At 38.6% G+C, this 20,589-nt stretch overlaps 1 protein-coding gene across 1 annotated transcript in view; it reads left to right on the forward strand.

The window, feature by feature from the left end:
* angptl1a (angiopoietin-like 1a) overlaps positions 1-16,998 on the forward strand; it is a 66,008-nt gene extending 49,010 nt beyond the window's left edge. The window contains exons 4-5 of the mRNA XM_020531425.2: positions 11,184-11,454; positions 15,365-16,998. Of these exons, the coding sequence (XP_020387014.1) occupies positions 11,184-11,454; positions 15,365-15,549 (456 nt within the window). The 3' untranslated portion in view covers positions 15,550-16,998. The remainder of the gene's footprint in view (positions 1-11,183; positions 11,455-15,364) is intronic.
* Positions 16,999-20,589: the final 3,591 nt, after the last annotated feature.

The raw sequence follows: 20,589 nt of genomic DNA on the forward strand, positions 1-20,589 counted from the left end.
ATCTTACAATGGATGCTGCATTCATTCAAATAAAGTGACCTCAATATTTTTTAACTACTATTCCATGCATGGATCTTGCTCTTTTATGTATTTTTATTGTTGAATACTCTACTCCTTCCTGTCTATTCTCTCAAACTTTTCTATTGCTTCAACTGTATCTTTGGCTTTCTACATCTTCCTTCATTCGATATTGCTCCTCCTCTGATAGTTTAAAGTCATATTCCCCATTCCAATTACATTTATTGGTCAACTCTGATGTTTGTAAGCTCCATCCTTTCCTGTCACAATCTGACTCCCATTACCGTTCCACAGGCTTGTCCTTTCCCTTCAATGTTTCAAAATTCCTCTCATGTGAAACGTATCATCCACAATTTAGCTTAAAGCCTCTCTAAGGTCTTGTTATATAATTTTCTAGGATACTGGACACAACATGGTTCAGATGAAGAGTATCCTGTTATGATTCAACACAGACTGCCAAGTTTATTTTATGATCTGGCTAGGAACCTGTAAAATGAGAGAGTCAGGAAGATTAGAATAGAATAAAGCACATGATTTCCGGGTTTTGAACGAATTACAATAAATTTTACGAAACAAAATTACAACAGTATTACAATTCACATACATGTATAACTTGTTTCTAACAGCTAGAAGTAACATGTGATAAATGGATTGTAAATGCATCAAATAGTAAAAGTAATCAAGACTGATCCCAGACATTTCTCAGTGACTTCCTCCAGACTTTAATGACACAGGTAGCTCATGAAATCTCATTAATCCTGACAAGGGATTACAGTTCTTCATTTTCGCTGATCTGGTTTAGAAACTCCCTCTCAACAGCCAATCCATCATGAGTGTCTCAATGATTGCTCCTATTACAGTCAATCACCCTCCTTTCTTAGGTTGATGCTCTTCTGCTCTATGAAGCATTATTCATTTTTAAGCATAACACCAACAGCCAGCTTCACCAAGCCAGTTCTGTCCTGGGATTTTTCCCAAGCTCCAATCACATTCAAGCAAAATGCCTTGAAAGTATCTTCTCAGCTGCACTAAAATAATGATGATTGTAGACTTCTTCTGGGCCCTTCATGACTTCCACAACACAGTTCTCAGTTCTCCAGAATGACTTCTTCTGAGTTCTCTCTTCAACACTTAGTTGTTCACTTATTCCTAGAAGTTCTTCTTGAATTCTAAGCCAGCCTACTGCGCGACTTCTCACTGAGTGCCCTACATCACATCAGTGTAATTCAGCTATCTTCCCAGCAAAACAGCTAAATACAACACTCTAAATGAATCTTTGTCTCTTCCCCTCACTGTATTTTCTAAACTCCTCTTCAGTGACCCCCAAACTGTCTGGAATGATTTATTGGAAACATTGCAATAAGCTCTTCCTACATTGCTGGGCAGAATTGAATTTTATCACCTAGCAACTCTTGGAACCGTTGTTCCATAAAATACTATTAGACATTGAATTCTGGCCTGCTCAGTATAGAGAATGGACACAAATACAGGATTTCATCACATTCTCAACAATACAGTTGCCACTTTCCCTAGTTCTGCTGTCAGCACCCATGAACTGAAACCCATTTCTCCCATATCAGTCTTTGAGCTAAGCAGTAATCTTATTTACCTCATGTCAATTTGCTTCTGGCTTAGATAGAAAAGCAGGAATTATTAGACGGTTTCTGTTTTCAAATTTAGCTCCTAGCTTCCTATACTCCCTCAAAGAATCTCTTCCTTTGTCTTATGTCATTGGTAGTCAGGTCATTGTTGAGTCTCATTTGAAATTTAAATTTCAAACCCTCCTGCTGAAATTTACAATGAACTTCTGAAGCTCTCAGCCAAACCACTTAGAGGTCAGGCATCCCTAATCCTATATAAAAGGAGAATACTCAAATTCCTTGCCAATGCAAATACAGGAGTTTCCTAGTCAGTCAACTGGGTTCAAGCATTTCTTCATGAAAGATCAAAGTAAAGTCCATTTTTTCCTAAGGAAGAAGTGCAGAATACTCATAAAAATTACAACTGTGAGTATTCACTGGTTGACTATGAATGACAATACACTGAAAGCATTTTAGATTAAAAAATACTAAATATAACTTGTGTATAATAAATGTACAAGTGCCTATGCAAAATAGATAATTGAAAGACAGCAGAAAATTAAAAGTTCAAATTGATTAGATATGCACATGAATAAGACAAAGCTGGAAGAAAGAAAACTGAAAGATGTTAACAGGGTTTATACCAAGTGATTATGACAGTGATTAAACAACTTGAAAACTATATTTTTGAAGAAACGTATTATTTATCATGAATACCTTTCTCGTAACAATCTTGATTGAAATCTTGGATTTATTGATTATTAAATCACAATTTCACGGTCTTTAAAATTCAAATTATTAATCACTCCAGAATGATTTAATCATTGTCTTGACTTGCAGCTTACTGTAAGTGCAAGCTGCAACTGCCATTAGCAAAATTATTCAAGATGAGCATTTGCAGATTGGGGTTTTATAAAATATTTGTACACAACCTGCAAAGCAGCTTCGTAAGTGGTATCATATATGTCTTAAAGGATGGGAAGCCCAGAGAACAAAACAGCACAAAACATACCGATCAACAAGCCAAAAACCGAAACTGGAATTTGTAAAATAAAACGCAGCACAAAAACCACACTTTTTTGATATTATCTAAATAAGCATTGTATAAACTCTGGAGATGCGGAAAGAACATTTCATAAATTCTGAAATTTATCAGCACATTCTAAATGACAGTTTGAGGAAGGGGAAATAAATGAACCAGAAAACGGCAAAACAAAAAACATTGATTCTTCCTGTAAAACACTTGACACCTCTGAAACTTATAGAACTACTAAACTGAGGAGCTAGTACTTTTTCTACACATCTAAGTTCAATGGGAATATCAGGTAAATCCAATCAGAAATACAGTAATGAGAACTTATTTCCCTACGTAATAGGGTATCCAATAAAAGTACTGACTTCTGAAATTACCATACTGTGGCAATTTTAGATGTTATAATTCTGAGGTCATAAAGGGGGACGTAGCTTTAAATGTAAGGTAATACGACCTTTCAGTAGTCTGCCTGACAGTGGGGCTGCATAGCTTGATTGTTAGAGATCAAAGGAAGATTTGAATTGTTTTAGGGGTATTTGCAATGCTTGGAAACAATGGTAGCAGTCTCTAGTTTGCTGTAAGTACATTCTGAACCTTCCAAAGGTCCAGAAGGATAATAAAGGTATCAAGGTGTGAACTCTTCACTGACTTCTAAGATGAGAAACAATTGAGGTTGAGAATAGATAGTCATCAGTTGAAAAAGGATGTAAGATGAGCTTTCATGTTGGCATGGGAAGAGATGCCATTTTTGAAATCAAGTTACAAGATTTGCTACAAATCAGTAAACAGCAGACTGTGGTCAGCAGTAAAAAGAGGCTCCTGGTAATGAAAACTGCCACAGTCTGATACATGGGGAGGATTTCTCTAGGTCACCATGTTGCATCCAACAACCCCGAAACGTCAGCCTTCCTGCTCCTCTGATGCTGCTTGGCCTGCTGTGTTCATCCAGCTCTACACCTTGTTATCTAAGGATTCTGGGAGATTAGTCAGAGTCATGTAGTTATACAGCATGGAAACAGCTCCTTTGGTCCAACTCGCCTGTGACAACCAGACATCCCAGTCTGACCTAGTCCCATTTGCCAGCATTTAGCTCATATTCCTCTAAACCCTGCCTATTCATGTACCCATCCAGATGCCTTTTAAATGTTGTAATTGCACTTGCCTCCACCACTTCCTCTGGAAGCTCATTCCATACACGCGCCACCCTCTGATTGAAAAAGTTACCCCTCAGGTCCTTTCCAATTCTTTCCCATCTTATGTTAAACCTATGCCCTCTACCTTTGGATTCCCTACACTTGGAAAAAGACCTTGGCTATTCACCCTATCCATGCCCCTCAGGATTTTTATAAACCTTTATAAGGTCACTCCTCAGCCTTTGAAGTTCCAGAGAAAAATGCCCCGGCCTATTCAGCCTCTCCCTCCAGCTCAAACCCTCCAATGCTGGCAATATTGTTGTAAATCTTTTTTGAACCCTTTCAAGTTTAACAACACCTTTTCTATAGCAGGGAGACCAGAACTGAATACAATATTGTAAACATGGCCTCACCAATGTTTTGCACAACTGAAACATGCCATCCCAACTCCTATACTCAATGCACTAATCAATGAAGGCAAGTGTGCCTTCTTCACTATCTTGTCTACCCATGACTCCGCTTTCAAGGAACAATGCACCTACACCCCTTGGTCTCTTTGTTTGGCAACACCCCCCAGGGCCTTACCAATAACTGTACAAGGCCTGCCCTGGTTTACTTCACATTTATCTTAATTAAATTCCATCTACTGCTACTCGGTCCATTAGCTCATCTTATCAAGGTTCTATTATACTCTGAGATAATCTTCTTCCTTGTCCACTACACCACCAATTTTGATGTCATCTGCAAACTAGGTGAAATCTACCTTGTATATTCATATCAAATCATTTATATAGATGACAAAAGGCAGTGGACACAGCATCAATCCATGTGGCACACCGCCAGTCACAGGCCTCCAGTCCGAAAAACAACCCTCCACCACTATCCTCTGTCAAGCCAATTTGGTATTCAATTGTCTAGTTCCAAACGGATTCCATGTGATTTAACCTTCCTAACTAGTCTACCATGAGGAACCATGGCAAACACCTTGCTGAAGTCCATATAGATAACATCTACCACGCTGCCTTCATCAATCTTCTTTATCACCTCTACAAAACAGTCAAATTAGTGGGACACAATTTCTGACGCAAAAAACCTTGCTGACTATCTCAAATCAGTACTTGCCTTTCCAAATGCATGTAAATCCAGTCCCTCAGAATCACCTCCAACAACTTACCCACCACTGACCTCAGGACATGGACAGGGGAAAAGAACTATTGGAACAGGCTTTAGTGCTTGGTGATAGATCTGAGAAACTCTCTGAAAGCCATGAAAACTCTCTGAAGTCAATCTGAGTGTTCCCCAACTGTAAATCTTGGATGAACGAGGAAATCCAATCCCTAAAGACCAGACATGCAGCATTCAAGTCGAATGACCCAGACCAATACAAGAAAACCAGGTATGACCTTCGCAAAGCCATCAGGGATGCCAAGAAACAGTACCGGACCAAGCTATAGACCCAAACCTACCAAACAGACTCTTGCCCACTATGGCGAGGCCTAAATAACATTACAGGATTCAAAATGAAGCAGTGTATGATTGTGGACAAAGACACATCCCTTCCTGATGCGCTGAATGCTTTCTATGCTCGGTTTGAGCAGAATGCCAGCAGCGTGGTGGTGCCTGTGCCAGGCACACATGCTCCCTCAGTCACTGCTACAGATGTCAGATCAGTCTTCCTGGGAGTTAATCCAAGGAAAGTGACGGGCCTGGACGGTGTCTCCGGCCAAGCAGTCAGATCCTGTGCAAACCAACTGGCGGAGGTGTTCACCAACATCTTCAATCTCTCCCTCCTACAAGCTGACGTCCCCACCTGCTTCAAGAAGACCACCATCATCCCTGTACCTAAGAATGCACATGCAATTTGCCTTGCTGACTACTGCCCAATGGCTCTGACCTCAATTATCATGAAGTTCTTCCAGAAGCTGGTCATGGTCCACATCAACTCCAGTCTCCCAATCTGCCTCAATCCCCTACAATTTGCCTACCGATGTAACAGGTCCATCGGGGATGCCATATCCCTAGCCCTGCACTCATCTCTGGAGCATGTGGACGACAAAGACACCTGCGTTAGACACCTGCTCATTGACTATACCTCTGCCTTCAACATCATTATTCTCTCCAGCCTGATCTCAAAACTCCAAGACCTTGGTCTTGGCTCCACCCTCTGCGACTGGATCCTCAGCTTTCTGACCTGTAGACTGCAATCAGTGAAGATAGGTAACGGCACCTTTTCCACAATAATACTCAACAGTGGAGCCCCCCAAGGATGGGTCCTCAGCCCCCTACTGTACTCCCTGTACATCCACAACTGTGTTGCCAAATTCCAAATGAGTGCCATCCTCAAATTTGCTGACGACACCACTGGAGTGGGACGGATATCTAATAATGAGTCAAAATACTGAAGAGAGATAGAGGGTTTGGTGACATGGTGCAATGAAAACAACCTCTCTCTCAACATCGGAAAAACTAAAGAACTGATCATTGACTTCAGAAAGAAAGAAGGACAACTAGCCACCACCACCCCCATCCATCTACATCAATGGAACTGAGGTTGAGGGTGGAGAGCGCCAAGTTCCTCGGATTGATGATAACCAACAACCTGTCCTACGAGGTTCCCACGTAGATGCAACAGTCATGAAGGCACAACAATGCCTCTTCTTCCTCAGGCGGCTCAGGAAATTTGGCATGTCTATAAGGAGCCTCACCAACTTCTACAGATGCACCATTGAATGCATACTGACCAGGTGCATAACAGCCTGGTATGGCAACTGCTCTGCCCAGGACCGTAAGAAACTACAGCAAGTTGGTGTGCACAGCCCAGACCATCATAGAAGCCAATCTTCCGTCTATGGACTCCATTTACACGACATACTGCCATGGAAAGGCTCCCAACATCATCAATGACACATTGCACCCCAAAAATGATCTCCTACAACCTCTTCCATTAGGCAGAAGATACAGAAGCCTGAATACACGCTCTAGCAGGTTTAGAGACAGCTTCTTACCGGCTGTTATTAGACTGATGAATGGACTCTAGCCTCAAATAATGATTGATCTTGCTAACATGATCTCACCTAACACATGCCCTGTGCAATGTAACGTGTGCCTCTGTCTAAGTCATTTTGATCTGTACATCCTTGCTTACTATGATCTTTCTGTACTGCACATAAAGCTTTTAACTGTACTTTGGTACACTTGACAATAAAATCAATCAAGCAAGCTGAGTGGCTAAAAGGACCTAAAATGTCATGCAAAATATCATGGGTCATAACTATGCAAGGGAAACATAACTTTCTACGATTTAAAGTATAAGTTGTCCTCAAAAGTAAAGCACTGTTGAGAGGGGAGAAATTTATAACTTGTTGCAAAAAGTTTTAAAATATAGGAACATAGAAAATAGGAGGATTAGGCCATTTGGCACTTTAAGTTTGTTCTGCCATTATGATCAAGGCTGATCAGCCAACTCAATAGCCTGCTCCTGTTTCTCCCCCATATTCTTTGATTCCTTTAGCCATGAGCGCTATATCCAACTCCTTCTTGAAATCATACAACTGCTTCCCGTTTATAGTGAATGCCACAGGCTCACCACTCTTCGGAAGAAGAAATTCCTTATCTCAGTCCAAAATGGTTTACCCCTTATCCTCAGACTGTGGAATCCCTGTTCTGGATTCCCCTGCCATCGGGAACATCCTTCCGGCATGAAATCCTACAGTATTCTTTCAGCTAGTGGCTGGAAGCTTGCATTTTTAAAAGAGATCAGTCTCTATGAGATTGTAACACTTAGTATATGTTTAGCCCTTAAGTAAGGACATTTCTGACTTTTGTTTTAGTTCTCTCGTGGTACATGGGCATTCCTGGTTGGCCAGCATTTATTGCCCACCCCAATTGCCCTTGTGAAGATGGTAGTGAGCTGCCTTCTTGAACTGTTGGAGTCCATGTACTGTAGGTAAAGCCAAATGCCTTTAGGGATGGAATTCCAGGATATTTACCCAGCGACACTGAAGAAATGGCGACATATTTCCAAGTCAGGATGGTCCGTGGCTTGGAGGGGACCTTGCAGGTCATGGTGTTCCTATGTATCTGCTGCCTTTGCCCTTCTAGATAGAAACTGTCAGGGGTTGGGACGGCGCAGACCGATGATCTTGGGATGAATTTCTGCAGTACGTTTTGCAGGTAGTATACACTGCTGTTACTAAGCATTTGCGGTGGAGAGTAGATGCTTGTGGATGTGGTGCCCAGTAAGCAAGCTGCTTTCTCCTGGATGGTGTCATGCCTCAAGTGTTGTTGGAGCTACACTCATCCAGGCAATTTGAGAGTATTCCATCACACTCCTGACTTACGCATTGTAGACGGTGCACAGAATTTAGGGAGTCAGGAGGTGAATTACTTGCTGCAGTATACCTAGCTCTGACCTGCTTTTGTAGTCACTGTATTTATATTGAGTCCAGTTAAATTTCTGAAGAATAATAAACCCCGAGATGTTGATAATAGGGGATTCAATGATTGCAATGCCATTGAAATTCAAGGGATTAGACTGTTTCTGGAGATGATGATCGCCTGGCATTTGTGTGGCACGAATGTTACTTGCCACTTGTCAGCCCAAGTCTGGATATTTTTCAGATCTTGTTGCATTTGAACACAGACTACTTTAGTATCTGATGAGTCAGGAATGGTGCTGAATATTGTGCAAATAATCCCACTCCTGGAGGTCATTGATAAATCAACTAAAGATGGTTACCTTGAGGATCTTCTGCAGTGATGCCCTTAAGTTGAGATGACTGACCTCTAACAACTACAATCATCTTCCTAAGTGCCAGATATGACTCTAACCAGCAGAGAGTTTGCCCTGATTCCCATTGATTCCAATTTAGCTAAGGTTCCTTGATGTCAAGGTCTGTCATTGTTATCTCACCTCCAAAATTCAGCCCATTTTTCCATGCTTGGACCAAGGCTGTAATGAGGCCAGAAACTGAATGACCCTGGTGCAACCCAAATTGGGCATCAGTGATCAGATCGTTAGTAAGCAGATGCTGCTTGAAAGGATTGTTGATAAACCCTCCATCACTTTATTTATGATTGAGAGTAGACTGAGGGAGCGGTAAATGGCTGGATTGGATTTGTCCTGTTTTTTGTGTACAGGACATACCTGGACAATTTTCCATACTGTAAGATAGATGTCAGTGCTGTGGCTGTACTGGAAGTGTGGCTTGGGGTGTGGCAACTTTTGGAGCCCAAGTCTTCAGTACTAAAGCCAGAATGTTGTCAGAACCCATAGCCTTTGCAGTAAACAGTGCCTCCAACTATTTCTTGGTATGTGGTGTTAATCAAATTGACTGAAAACTGGCACCTGTGAAGCTGGGGACCACTGGAGATGGCAAAGATGGATCATCCACCTGGCACTTCTGCCTGAAGATTGTGCTGGACTACAATTCTGCTGCTTTTGCTACATCTGTTTGAAATGTGTCCCATTTAGTTTGGGACTGGGCAGAAGGGTGAGGTGGAATGTGTTGTTACAGAGTTATGTGCACATAGAGTGAGGGTTAGAGGGGCTTAATACTTTTATTATAATGAGGATGTAAACCCAGAGTGCGGAGGCAGGCATTTGAGATAGCCGGACTTGGCATTTGGCATCACCTATGCAGTTTCCTGTTGAAATCATTGAATGTTTCTGCTTCTACCACCCATGTGTGCAGCGTGCTCCAAGTCCATACCACTTGCTATGTGAAAAAAGTTTTTTCTTATGCTCCTGCTATATCTTTGCCCAAAATCTTAAATTTATGTCCCATAATTCTTACAATTAGCTGATGGAAAGACGTTTCCTTGCTCACCTTATCTAACCAGAGCTAGACAGAGGTAGTGATCAAGTTGACAATCAAGTTGAACTGAAACTGACATTTCCAAACACCCCTCTTATAATTCCACACCAATGCATCCGAAATGCTAAATTTGTACAAAAAGAAAAGAAACAAAGTTTGTTTTAAATGGTGAACTTTGGGACTAAATCAAATTATGTTTTTGAAATCGCTGATCTTGAAATTCCTTGAAAGGCAATAACAGCTTTCATTTGTTATTCTTCAAAATTTTTGAAAACTATTGTATAAACCTCTAATGTTGTGTTTTCTCATCCTGAAACTATGATATAATGTCACAACCTCCAGGAGTTTCAAAAATCCAACACAACCAACAGAGTTTGATTATTGTCTATGGGCTCACCTTGTTTTAGACATGACAGTATGTGGTTGAATAAGATGGCTAAGAAATGAAAGAGAGAAGCAAGAAGAGACGGCCTGAAGCAAAGGCAGATGGTGAAACAGTAACAAAGAATAAGACAATTTTGGTTTGACTAATTCATTTTTGTCTCATCTTTCCTCTGGTCACTGTGCTGACCCACTTCTAGTTCCATCCCTGCTCTTTTACTGTCAATTTTTGCAAGGTATCAAAAAGAAGAGCCTGGATAACTAATCCTGCAACGTTTTCTTCATTGTACTGTTACCTTCCCTTTGAGGCACAGTTATGATTCAAGGCACACAGCAAAGTTGACAGTGCAATTGTGAACGCATAAGCTGCAGTTTAAAAGGCAGCTCAGGTTACAAATTTTCCACTTGTTGGGATTGAGATTATTTTCAATTGTAGGTATACAGTTCTGCAAAATTAAGTGCTAACTGTGTACTGCTATGTATTTAATCAGTCAGAATTCCACAACCTTAGTTATCTCTGTTTTGCACAAATTAACTAAAAGAAAATGCAAGTCTGGCTGAATCCTATGAAGCCAGAGATGATACCCGCTGTGGTTCCCAAGTGTGTCAGGACAATGACCAATCTGCAAGAATAACAGAGTCCCTAAACATGCATTTCATGTGTTCCAGAAATTATCCAGTTGTTTGTCTGATTTCTCTTTTTTATCGTCGATTGCATCTCACCCTCTCAAATTATCATACTAGCAAGTCAATGTGTTTTAATTATACGGTGCACAGATTTGCTAGCATATGTTTTCTAAATTAAAATTTTTCAAACATATTTAAATGACACATATTGCAAACATTTATTATAACACAGTCATTTTCAATTATTGTTCTTAACATGTATGGAAAAAATAAAAAAGATGAACACTGAATTCCTCGCTTATTACACCATTAAAAGAAAATACTGTTTGTGCAAGTAGTGACTAAGGAGCACATGTACCTGTACATCAATTGTTGCACAAGTAATCAGTTCATGTCTGCTTTGTAGAGTCATTGTATAAAGGACAATAGACCACTTTCATCATGTTATTATTGTCTCAAAAACTCTCAATATATTTACTGATGTTAGATTTACAATGTGCCTGAAAACAATCTTGATGAATTAACAGAAAAAAAACCTGTTTAAAAATACGGTATATAGCTGAGTATAATCTAATAAGATTTTGTCTGATTTCAGAGGGGATTTGGTAACATTGATGGAGAACACTGGCTTGGACTGGAGAACATTTACAGACTAACTGCACAGGGAAACTACAAGTTACATATTAAATTGGAAGACTGGAATGACAAGAAAGTCTATGCCGAGTACAATGCCTTTAGAATAGAGGATGAAGACGATAATTACAGACTACGAGTTGGAAGCTATCAAGGGAATGCAGGAGACTCTTTAATATGGCACAATGGCAAGCAGTTTACAACACTTGACAGAGACAGAGATTCATACTCAGGTACAATTCTGAAGTACTATTTGAACAATTGTGTATGGAGTGCATATTTAACAATGTAAATATGAAGCATAAATTGATGGTAAAGTTACTTGTGGCACAATGCAAAAGAGCTAAATTAGTAGTGATAGAAATTTCTATTAATTTTCACTCCTTACATTACATAGATATATCTAATTGAAACAGTTTTCACAGTATATAAAGTACTGTGGGATCAGGTACTTTCATATTGGAGTGCTGATGTCAGAGCTTTGGCAGCAACAGAGAAAGAGAGGGTAGATAGCTAACATTAAGGGAACTCTGAAAAACCGCTTGGAGGTGGTTATCTGCTCTTTTAGCAGCAGTCATACTGCCTTGCTTAAATTCCATTGCTGCTCCCTAAGTCAAGGTTAACACAGTGAAGGTGTTGCAATGTGAAACAAGTACATGAGATGCCTATGCAACAATATAATTATTACAAACATTTGTGAACCCCGGACGCAAATGCAGTTCAATAGTCTAATCTTGTCAATGCAGAACTTTCAATGGTGAGACTTAAGACTGAAGTGAACAATTGGTGTATCTATATTTTGAAAAAAATGGAATCAGCCTTAAAAAATGCATGTAGCTATAAGATAAAAGTTGCACTTAAAAATGTTTACAAAAACACATACAATTAGCTATGATTTAAATGATCAGGATCACATGGTCATTATGTAAAAATAAATAATACTGGATCCAAACTTGACTTGGTAACGGGAAACAAAGGTTAATGGTTGATGACTGGCTTTGCGACTGGATAGCTGTTTCAAATGGTGTTCCACAGAGCTTGGTGTTGGAACCCCTGCTGTTTGTTTGAAACATTAACAATTTGGACTTGAATGCGGCAGGGCACAATTGGGAGATGTGCAGACAATGCAAAAATTGGCCTTCTGGTGGATAATGTAGAGGATAGCTGTAAGTGCCAAAATGACATAGATGGGTTGGTGGAGTAGGCAGGCAAGCAGCAGGAGGTGTTCAACTCTGATAAGTGTAAGATAATGCATTTAGGGAGGACAAACGGTATAAGGGAATACACAATAAATGTGAATATATTGAGAGGAATAGACAAAATGAGGGATCTTGGTGTGCAAGTGCACAAGTCCCAAAATGTAGCAGTACAGGTAGATATAGTTGTAAAGAAGGCATATGGAATGCTCTCCTCCACTGGCAGAGGTACAGAATACAAAAGTAGGGATAGAATGACGAAACTGTATAAGACACTGGTGAGGCCACAACTAGAGTACTGTGTGCAGTTCTGGTCACCACATTACAGGAAGGACATAACTGCTCTGGAAAGAGTGCAGAGAAGATTTACTAGAATGTTGCCAGGGCTGGGGAATTATAACTATGAGACTGGAGAGGTTGAGGTTGTTTTCTTTGGAGCAGAAAAGGCTGAGGGGTGACACATGATCGAGGTATACAAAATTGTGAGGGATAGAGATAGATTAGACAGGAAGAACCTCCTTCCGTTCACGAACAGTTCAAAAACCAGTGGTCAGAGATTCAAGCTAATTGGCAGAAGCATTAGAGGGGGGATGAGGAAAAAACCTTCATACACAGAATGTAGTGGGTGTCTGGAATTTGTTGCCGGAGTTGGTACTAGTAGCAGAGACTCTAAACCTTAAGCGCTGTAAGCTGGAGGGCTTTGGGCCATGTGCAGGAAGACGAAATTAGAAAGGGCACCTGGGTGCCTTTATGTTAGAATGGATAAAATGGGCCAAACTGCCCTTTTCTATGCTGTATCATTCCTATGGTTCTATTGTTCTAAAGCAAACATAATTTGCTACCAAGCACAGCTAATACTCTCAGCATGTTTTGCTAAAATGGTTAATAGACAAACCATTGGCGTCTAATGACAACATGCATGCATTTGAAAGCCAAATGTGCAATTTAGAGCTCAGTGTATATGGAAAAACAGCATGTTCCATCAGGAGAATTTGTGGCTTCAGCATGTTTTGTGGAGAAATCAGTCTGGAAAAGAAATCAAAAGCATTTTTATTTAAGTGCTTATGACAATGTATAAGTTTTCACAATTTTCTAAAATGTTTGTGTGTATTTGGAGTGAATCGTGAAAACAGATGATGAAAAATGGTTAGATCAGCTTTGTTGACATAAGTTATAGTTTATACACACCTCCTATTGCTGAACAGGACAATATTCATATTCACACATGTGGGAATTAGTCCAAATTATCAAACTATGCTTTTTACTGAGATTGAAGGCCTGGAATTTGATGATAGCCTAAATAATAACAATAGCAAAAGTAAATGAAAAGTTAATCACTCAAAGCAACATTGTAAATTTTAAGTAAAAGAACAGAATAGCCAATATTTTGATGCAGCATGCTGAACATCCAGAAACCAGTGTATTTGAGGCCACAACCCTGGCTCAGCATTAGTATCAGAGATATTATGGTGCTTGTGCACACTTTCCATTACTGAGTTCAAAAGTTGTAAATGCTGATTTTTCAGAATAACTTTTCTTTAAAATTTGGGATCCTTCAGCAAATTATTTATCCTAGATCTCCCATGAAATTTTTTTAAAAATGCAGCTTTCAATATTTTAGCTCTCTTTTAACGCTGAATCCCATCTCCTATGTCTTTTGAGTGTGTCCATTTGGCCTTGATTCTGACTTTAGCTTTTATAATACAACCAGTCTAATGAACAGAACTGTCCTTCTGGGGATATTCATGTCTCATTAAAATCCAACTCTGTGTACTCAGCTATTATTTTATACCTGTAGTTCTTTCCACTTTTGTAATTCCTCTGACTTCTGAAGCCAGCTACTGTACTACACTTTGCAGTTCTGTTCAATTAGCTTGACTGAATTTCATTCAGTACAATTTTCTTTGCTTATTCTATTTAATGGTTATGTTCAAATACAAAATAACTACAGGGTCTGTTGGATTTTAAAAACTATCATATAAATTCAAAAATAACCAGCCATCATATTGTAAATGAACAATGTAACATGTATATGTTTGAACTAAGAAGAGTAGAACCTCAAATGTCTATAATTTTGAAAACAAACTACTACTCTTGGTTAAATTTTGATCTGGTAGGGCTTCCATTTCATTTCACATGAAGAATCAATATCAATTATTGCTGCAGGAGGGTTAGAGGATAACGAACAATTGAACCAGTAAACACAGACAGGTTCCTGTTTTAAAGTTATATACTCAATTCTTAGTTTTGTATAATGCAGAATTTTTTTTATTTGTATAATACTGAAATTATTATTATTGTGTATTCGAAAAGTTAACTTAAACCAAAGGATGTCATCCCTCTTGAGTGAGTGTACAAAATCTTATGGAATTCAAACAGACCTCCCTGATGCCCTGTTTAATTCATCAATCAAAACTCAAATGGATTATCTATTTATTTTCATATTGATATTGATGGGACCATCCTGTGGGAAAATTGGCTGCATTTACCCCAACAGTGTTTACATGTCAAAAGTAATACATGCATTGTGAAGCATTTTGAGATCGCATGAGATCATGAAAGGTGTTGTATAAATGAAAATTATTTAAGTTAAAAATGTACAAACACTTGGTAAGTTGGGAGGTGCAGAATGGAGTTGTTATAATGAGCACACAGGCTCTAGAGTGATTAAAGTTAACAATAACAGTGAACAATAACAGATTTAAGTTTTTTAAAATTCATTATAGATTTTTATTGGAAAACTCTGATTTTAAATTATGGAATTGCTTCATTTTTGTCAGAGAATAATTGTGTTGCTGCACAAGATAAACAGCTCGGTGATAGAATGAAGAGTGTCATCACCGCATTCTTAAAAAACAATTTCAAGAGTTGGATCCATTATATTGAACAGCTGGGACTAAAGTCAAGCAGGAACATAATGTATATTAACTTTCTGTTCCCTCCTTAGGTAACTGTGCGCATTTCCACAAAGGTGGGTGGTGGTACAATGCTTGTGCACATTCTAATTTGAATGGAGTTTGGTACCGAGGAGGTCATTATCGCAGCAAGTACCAAGATGGAGTTTACTGGGCTGAATTTCGAGGGGGCTCCTATTCTCTGAAAAGTACGGTAATGATGATCAAGCCTGAATAACGTTCAAGAAGAAATCGCATGTTCCCAATGGGTACAACTACGAAAACATAGACTCAAAATGTAGGGTTCTTTCAAAAGCAGAACATGTGCTTTGTTAAAGAAGCAACTTGTTTAGCAACATTGAAAAATCACTTAATATTGCTCCTACATATATGGTTTCATTACCTTTTAAAATGCTAGAGGAGAAAGCAAGGATCCACATGACATTATTATGTGCATCTGTACTCAATGCTCACTAGCACTACGTTGAACAACTAGCACCCTAAAGGAAATACTGCCCTTCTCATAAAGGAAGGCATTAGGTATATCCTATGATTTTAACCAGATTATACTATAACCCAACAAAATCAGTTATGACTAATATTTGGATGTATACTAATGTATTTTATTATAACAGACAACTTTTTGTTTAATAATCTGCTGTTGGACATATCAGCTTTATTATGGATATTTGGAGAATCCATAACACTTCATTTTAACACTGATATTAAGCAGTTAGGTTGAAATAAATACTTTAAGTCTTTCATGAATCAGAGTTTAACTTTAATAGAAAAAGAATCCAGAAGTTCCCAGATTACAAGGAAAAGTCTAAGTCGCATGATCAAAAGAGCCTTCATATTCTCCCTAAAACTAACATCTTAAAGCAAGACTAAGTTTAAATAATTGTTCGATCTGAACAGTTATTCCTAATACCAAAACATGCAGTTTTTAGCAAGGAACACCACATTGCCTCTAAAAGAGCAACAAGTCTGCACTAACATAAGTCACATTCTGATAGCAACAAAAGTGTTGGTTTAAAATACGAAAACCATCTACTCCAAGACTGTGTGCTTCTGCTGTGAAAGTACATCTATACAGGTCAGAAACGTCTGGTAGAAAAATGCTGGTGTAACTCTCATGAAGTGTAAATCTGGAGTAAACATGGCCCCAAACATATTTTTGTCAAATGCTTTAAATCCTGATCAAAAAAGCAACTTTCAATTTAAAAAAAGTAAAATTCATCCTTAAATCTCCTTTCCTTAAAAAGGTTATCATATTATGCATGCACAAAGTAATGTAGATTTATGCAAATCAAGCAAGTTTCACAAAAATGTAGCTTGAATATGTATTGAAAAGATGACTGCAGCAGTGGGTTTCTTTATGAACTTGAGAACATAAAAAGAAAAACAAGAATGAAAATATTCTGAATGACCTTAATGCCTATTATTTTGTGAATGTGGCAAATGAATTCAAATTGTATCACTGTTTTTAAGAGATGTTTCTCTTCTTATTTTATGTGTTAAATTGACTTTCCATTGATTAATTAAGCTCATCTCAACAGGTATAAAGTTAAAAGTTGCATTCTGGTTTTATCTTCGGTATGCTGTCACATATCCTTTATTCATTCACGGAATGAGGGCTAGGGAGCATTTATTGTCTATCCCTAATTGCCCACAGGGCAGTCTAAGAGTCAACCACATTGTTGTGGGTCTGGAGTCGCATGTAGGCCAGACCAGGTAAGGAAGGCAGTTTACTTCCCTAAAGGACATTTGAGAACCAGATAGGTTTTTCCTGACAATCAACAATAGATTCATGGTCATCCTTAGATTCTTAATTCCAGATATTAATTGAATTCAAATTCCACCATCTGCTGTGGTGGGATTTGAACCCGCGTCCCCAGAACATATACATGCCCTGCCATGGTATCTCCATCACCATACATATTAAAGTTTTTGAACTGTTTTAATCTTCACTCACAGGTCATCCCCTATAAAACTGTGACTAGTATTTTAGCTTTTTTGATGATGCCATTTCTAATGCTTATACATCTTTTTTCAAGCTGAGTGTTTAGAATGGAAGATGTACCTCTACTTTGATTTGGCTTATGAACTGCAAAGGTCTAACCTACCTTATGGAGAATGAAAATGTACATACAAATAGTTATGTTGACATTATACGTCAACTTGCATTATGAGGAAATTTGAGTTCAAGAGTAAAGATGTCTTTTTCAATTTACAGAGCCTTGGTGAGACTCTATTGAGTACTGTGCACTGTTTTGATCTCCTTGTCGATGGAAAGATATACTTGCCATTGAGGAAGTGCAACGAGTCACCACACCATCTCTGGGGTGGTTGGATTGTCTTATGAGCGATGGAGGATACTGGCCCTTTGAAACATACAAAATTATGCAAGTGGATTTAGATAGGGCATTTCCCCTAGTTGGTGAGTCTAGAACCAGGGGACATAGTCTCAGTATAAGTTGTAGGCCATTTCAGATTGGAATGCGGAGGAATTCCTTCACACAAAGGTTGCTGAAACTTTCAAATTCTTTATCCCAGAGATACATAGAATTCTGAATACGAATAACAAAAGGATACGGGGATAGCACATTGGAGAGAGTTCAGAAAAGATTTACCAGGATGTTGCCTGGACTGGAGGGTTTAAGTTATAAGAGTAGGCTGGGACATTTTTCAGTGGGGTATAGGAAGTTGAGGGGTGACCTTACAGAAGTTTATAAAATTGTGTGGGGCACAGATAAGGTGAATAGCAAAGGTTTTTTCCCTTGGGTAGGGGAGTTCAAAACGAGGGGCATATTTTTAAGGCAAGAGGAGAAAGATTTAAAAAGGGACCCGAGATGCAACTTTTTAATACAGAAGGTGGTGCCAGAGGAAGGGGTAGATATAGCTACAGTTACAACATTCAAAAGAAATTCGGATATGTACATGAATAGGAAAGGTTTGGAAGGATATGAGCCAAATGCAGACAAGTGGGATTAATTTAGTTTGGGAAACCTGGTCAGCTTGGATAAGTTAGACTGAAGGGTCTGTTTCAATGGTGCAAGACTCTATGACTCTAAATTACACAAAGATAGCTGATCAGCCATGATTGTAATTGGATGACAGAGCAGGTCCAGTGAACTGAATGACTTTGTCCTGCTCCTATGATTCTACTCTTACCTTTACTTTCTAGATGGAATTAGACAAGCTGACATTTCAGTCTTTAAATTTTTTTTATCTATAAAAATATCCAAAAAACAGCTTTGAGAATATCCCTTGTTTAAAGATGCATTAGCATCTGAAGATTCACCTGCTGAACTCCCTCGGTGTGAGATGACAGCAGACTATCACTCATCCATTATCTTAAATGGGAGTTAAATCCTAAATTGCGAATAAAATTAAGGCAAGTATCACACGCGTGAATCATTTTCTAAGTCTGAAGCAAACAGTTAGGCTTATCCTTTAACTGTTAGAACAACAAATTTTGAAGGAAGGAAAGAAGTGAAATGTAAAGTCAGTGGATAACATAACTGCAGTGTAGCTGTCATATCTGTGGCGGGCTCAAGGCTTTAATGTGTATTAGTGTAATGAGATTGAAATTATTGGGAATATCAAAAATACAAATTTAGTGTATTTTACTGTATTTTATGTATTCTCCCTTAGCCAGTTATTCAGGAAAATTATCCATTTAAGGTTGAAATTTCAATTAATCAAAGCAAGCTTTACAAGGCATCTGGTCATTGTGCCACAGCGATAGTGTTTCTTCATATGTATATAATTAATCACATAATAAATCACTGCAGGGATAGTAGATGTCCTGCTTTCGTCCACTTACACAAACTGAAATCCTGAAAATTGAAACCCAAAAATGTACCATTTTAAAAAAATTAAATTGGTACTCTCAGTATAGGTAAAATAACTCATTACACAAAATTCCCTTATGAGCAAAGAAATTATTCAAAATGAAATATGAAAGAACAATATAGATCCTAGCCAGTGAAAAAGATGCAAAGTAAATTGACTTGTGGCAAAATGCCACAAAATGTCAACATAAAAAGCAACTTGCAAGGGATATCATTATTTTCCATCATTATTTAGCAAAAAGGTGATCAGAAGCAATCTGGGCCACTTGAAAACTAGTAATGGTAATAATGCCAAGGAAAATAAGGTATAACACTAGACAAGACTGAATATTTATTTTGCACAAGTCAGCTTGCCGGACATCACAAGGAGATGAATGTGGAATCTAGGACAGGGATTCTCCATAATTAATGTCAACAAAATAGTACTAATGAAGAAAATAATGACATTAAACAGCTTGAAATTCCTTGGACCAGATGATTTCTCAGTAAGGAATTTGAAACAATAAGTGAGAACACTAAAGATGCCCTAACTATAATCTTCCAAAGTTCTCTCAATTCAGGAAACTTGCCCAAAAGTTGTGCTGGTCACTCCACTATGAAGAAGATGACATTGAAAACTAAACATTATAGGTCCTGCCAGCCTAACTTTTATTGCTGGGAAGTCACTGGAGTCTATAATTAAAAATAGGGTCATTGAGCTTCTTGAAATTTTTCAGCTAAAAAGAGAAAGCAGGCAAGGATTTGTAAAGGCAGATCATGCCTGATGAATCTGATTTAATTTTTTTAAGGGGATAATTGAACCAGTGTACAGGTAGATATGTATGAGTATTAGTTGTGTGGATTTCCACGAAGCATCCAATCAAGTTCATAATAAAAGTAAGAAATGAAGATGAGTTTACAGTCTATCTGTTTCAACTCAACAAAATAGATGTCAGAGATTCTCCCTCCTCAGTATCCAAGAGCCCAACACATCTTCCAGGTGAAGCAGTGCTTTACCTGCACTTCACACAATCTAGTCTACTATATTTGCTACTCACAATAAGGTCTCAAAATGGGAAATGAAGCTTAGACTGGATTACCACTTCACAGAACATTTATGTTTTGTCCACAAAAAAAGACCCTGAGTTTTCAGTTGCATGCCACTTCAACTCACTATCCTATTCCCTGGCTAATATCTCTGTTTCAGGCTTGCTGCGGTGCTCCAGCAAAGCTCAGTGCAAGCTGGAAGAACAGCACCACATCTTCCACTTGGGGACCCCACAGTCTTCTGGACTCAATACTGAGTTCAATAAGTTTAGGGCTTGAGCTCTCCCATGCCCTTACCCCAACTCCCACACACTAAGCCTTGTTATCACACAGTCTGCTGTTAAACACAGCCCATTGTTAGCCACTAACAGTCCCCATTAATAGCTACTCACCCT

This window comes from Rhincodon typus, chromosome 10 (assembly GCF_021869965.1).
Source record: "Rhincodon typus isolate 14 chromosome 10, sRhiTyp1.1, whole genome shotgun sequence".
NCBI classification, from domain to species: domain Eukaryota; kingdom Metazoa; phylum Chordata; class Chondrichthyes; order Orectolobiformes; family Rhincodontidae; genus Rhincodon; species Rhincodon typus.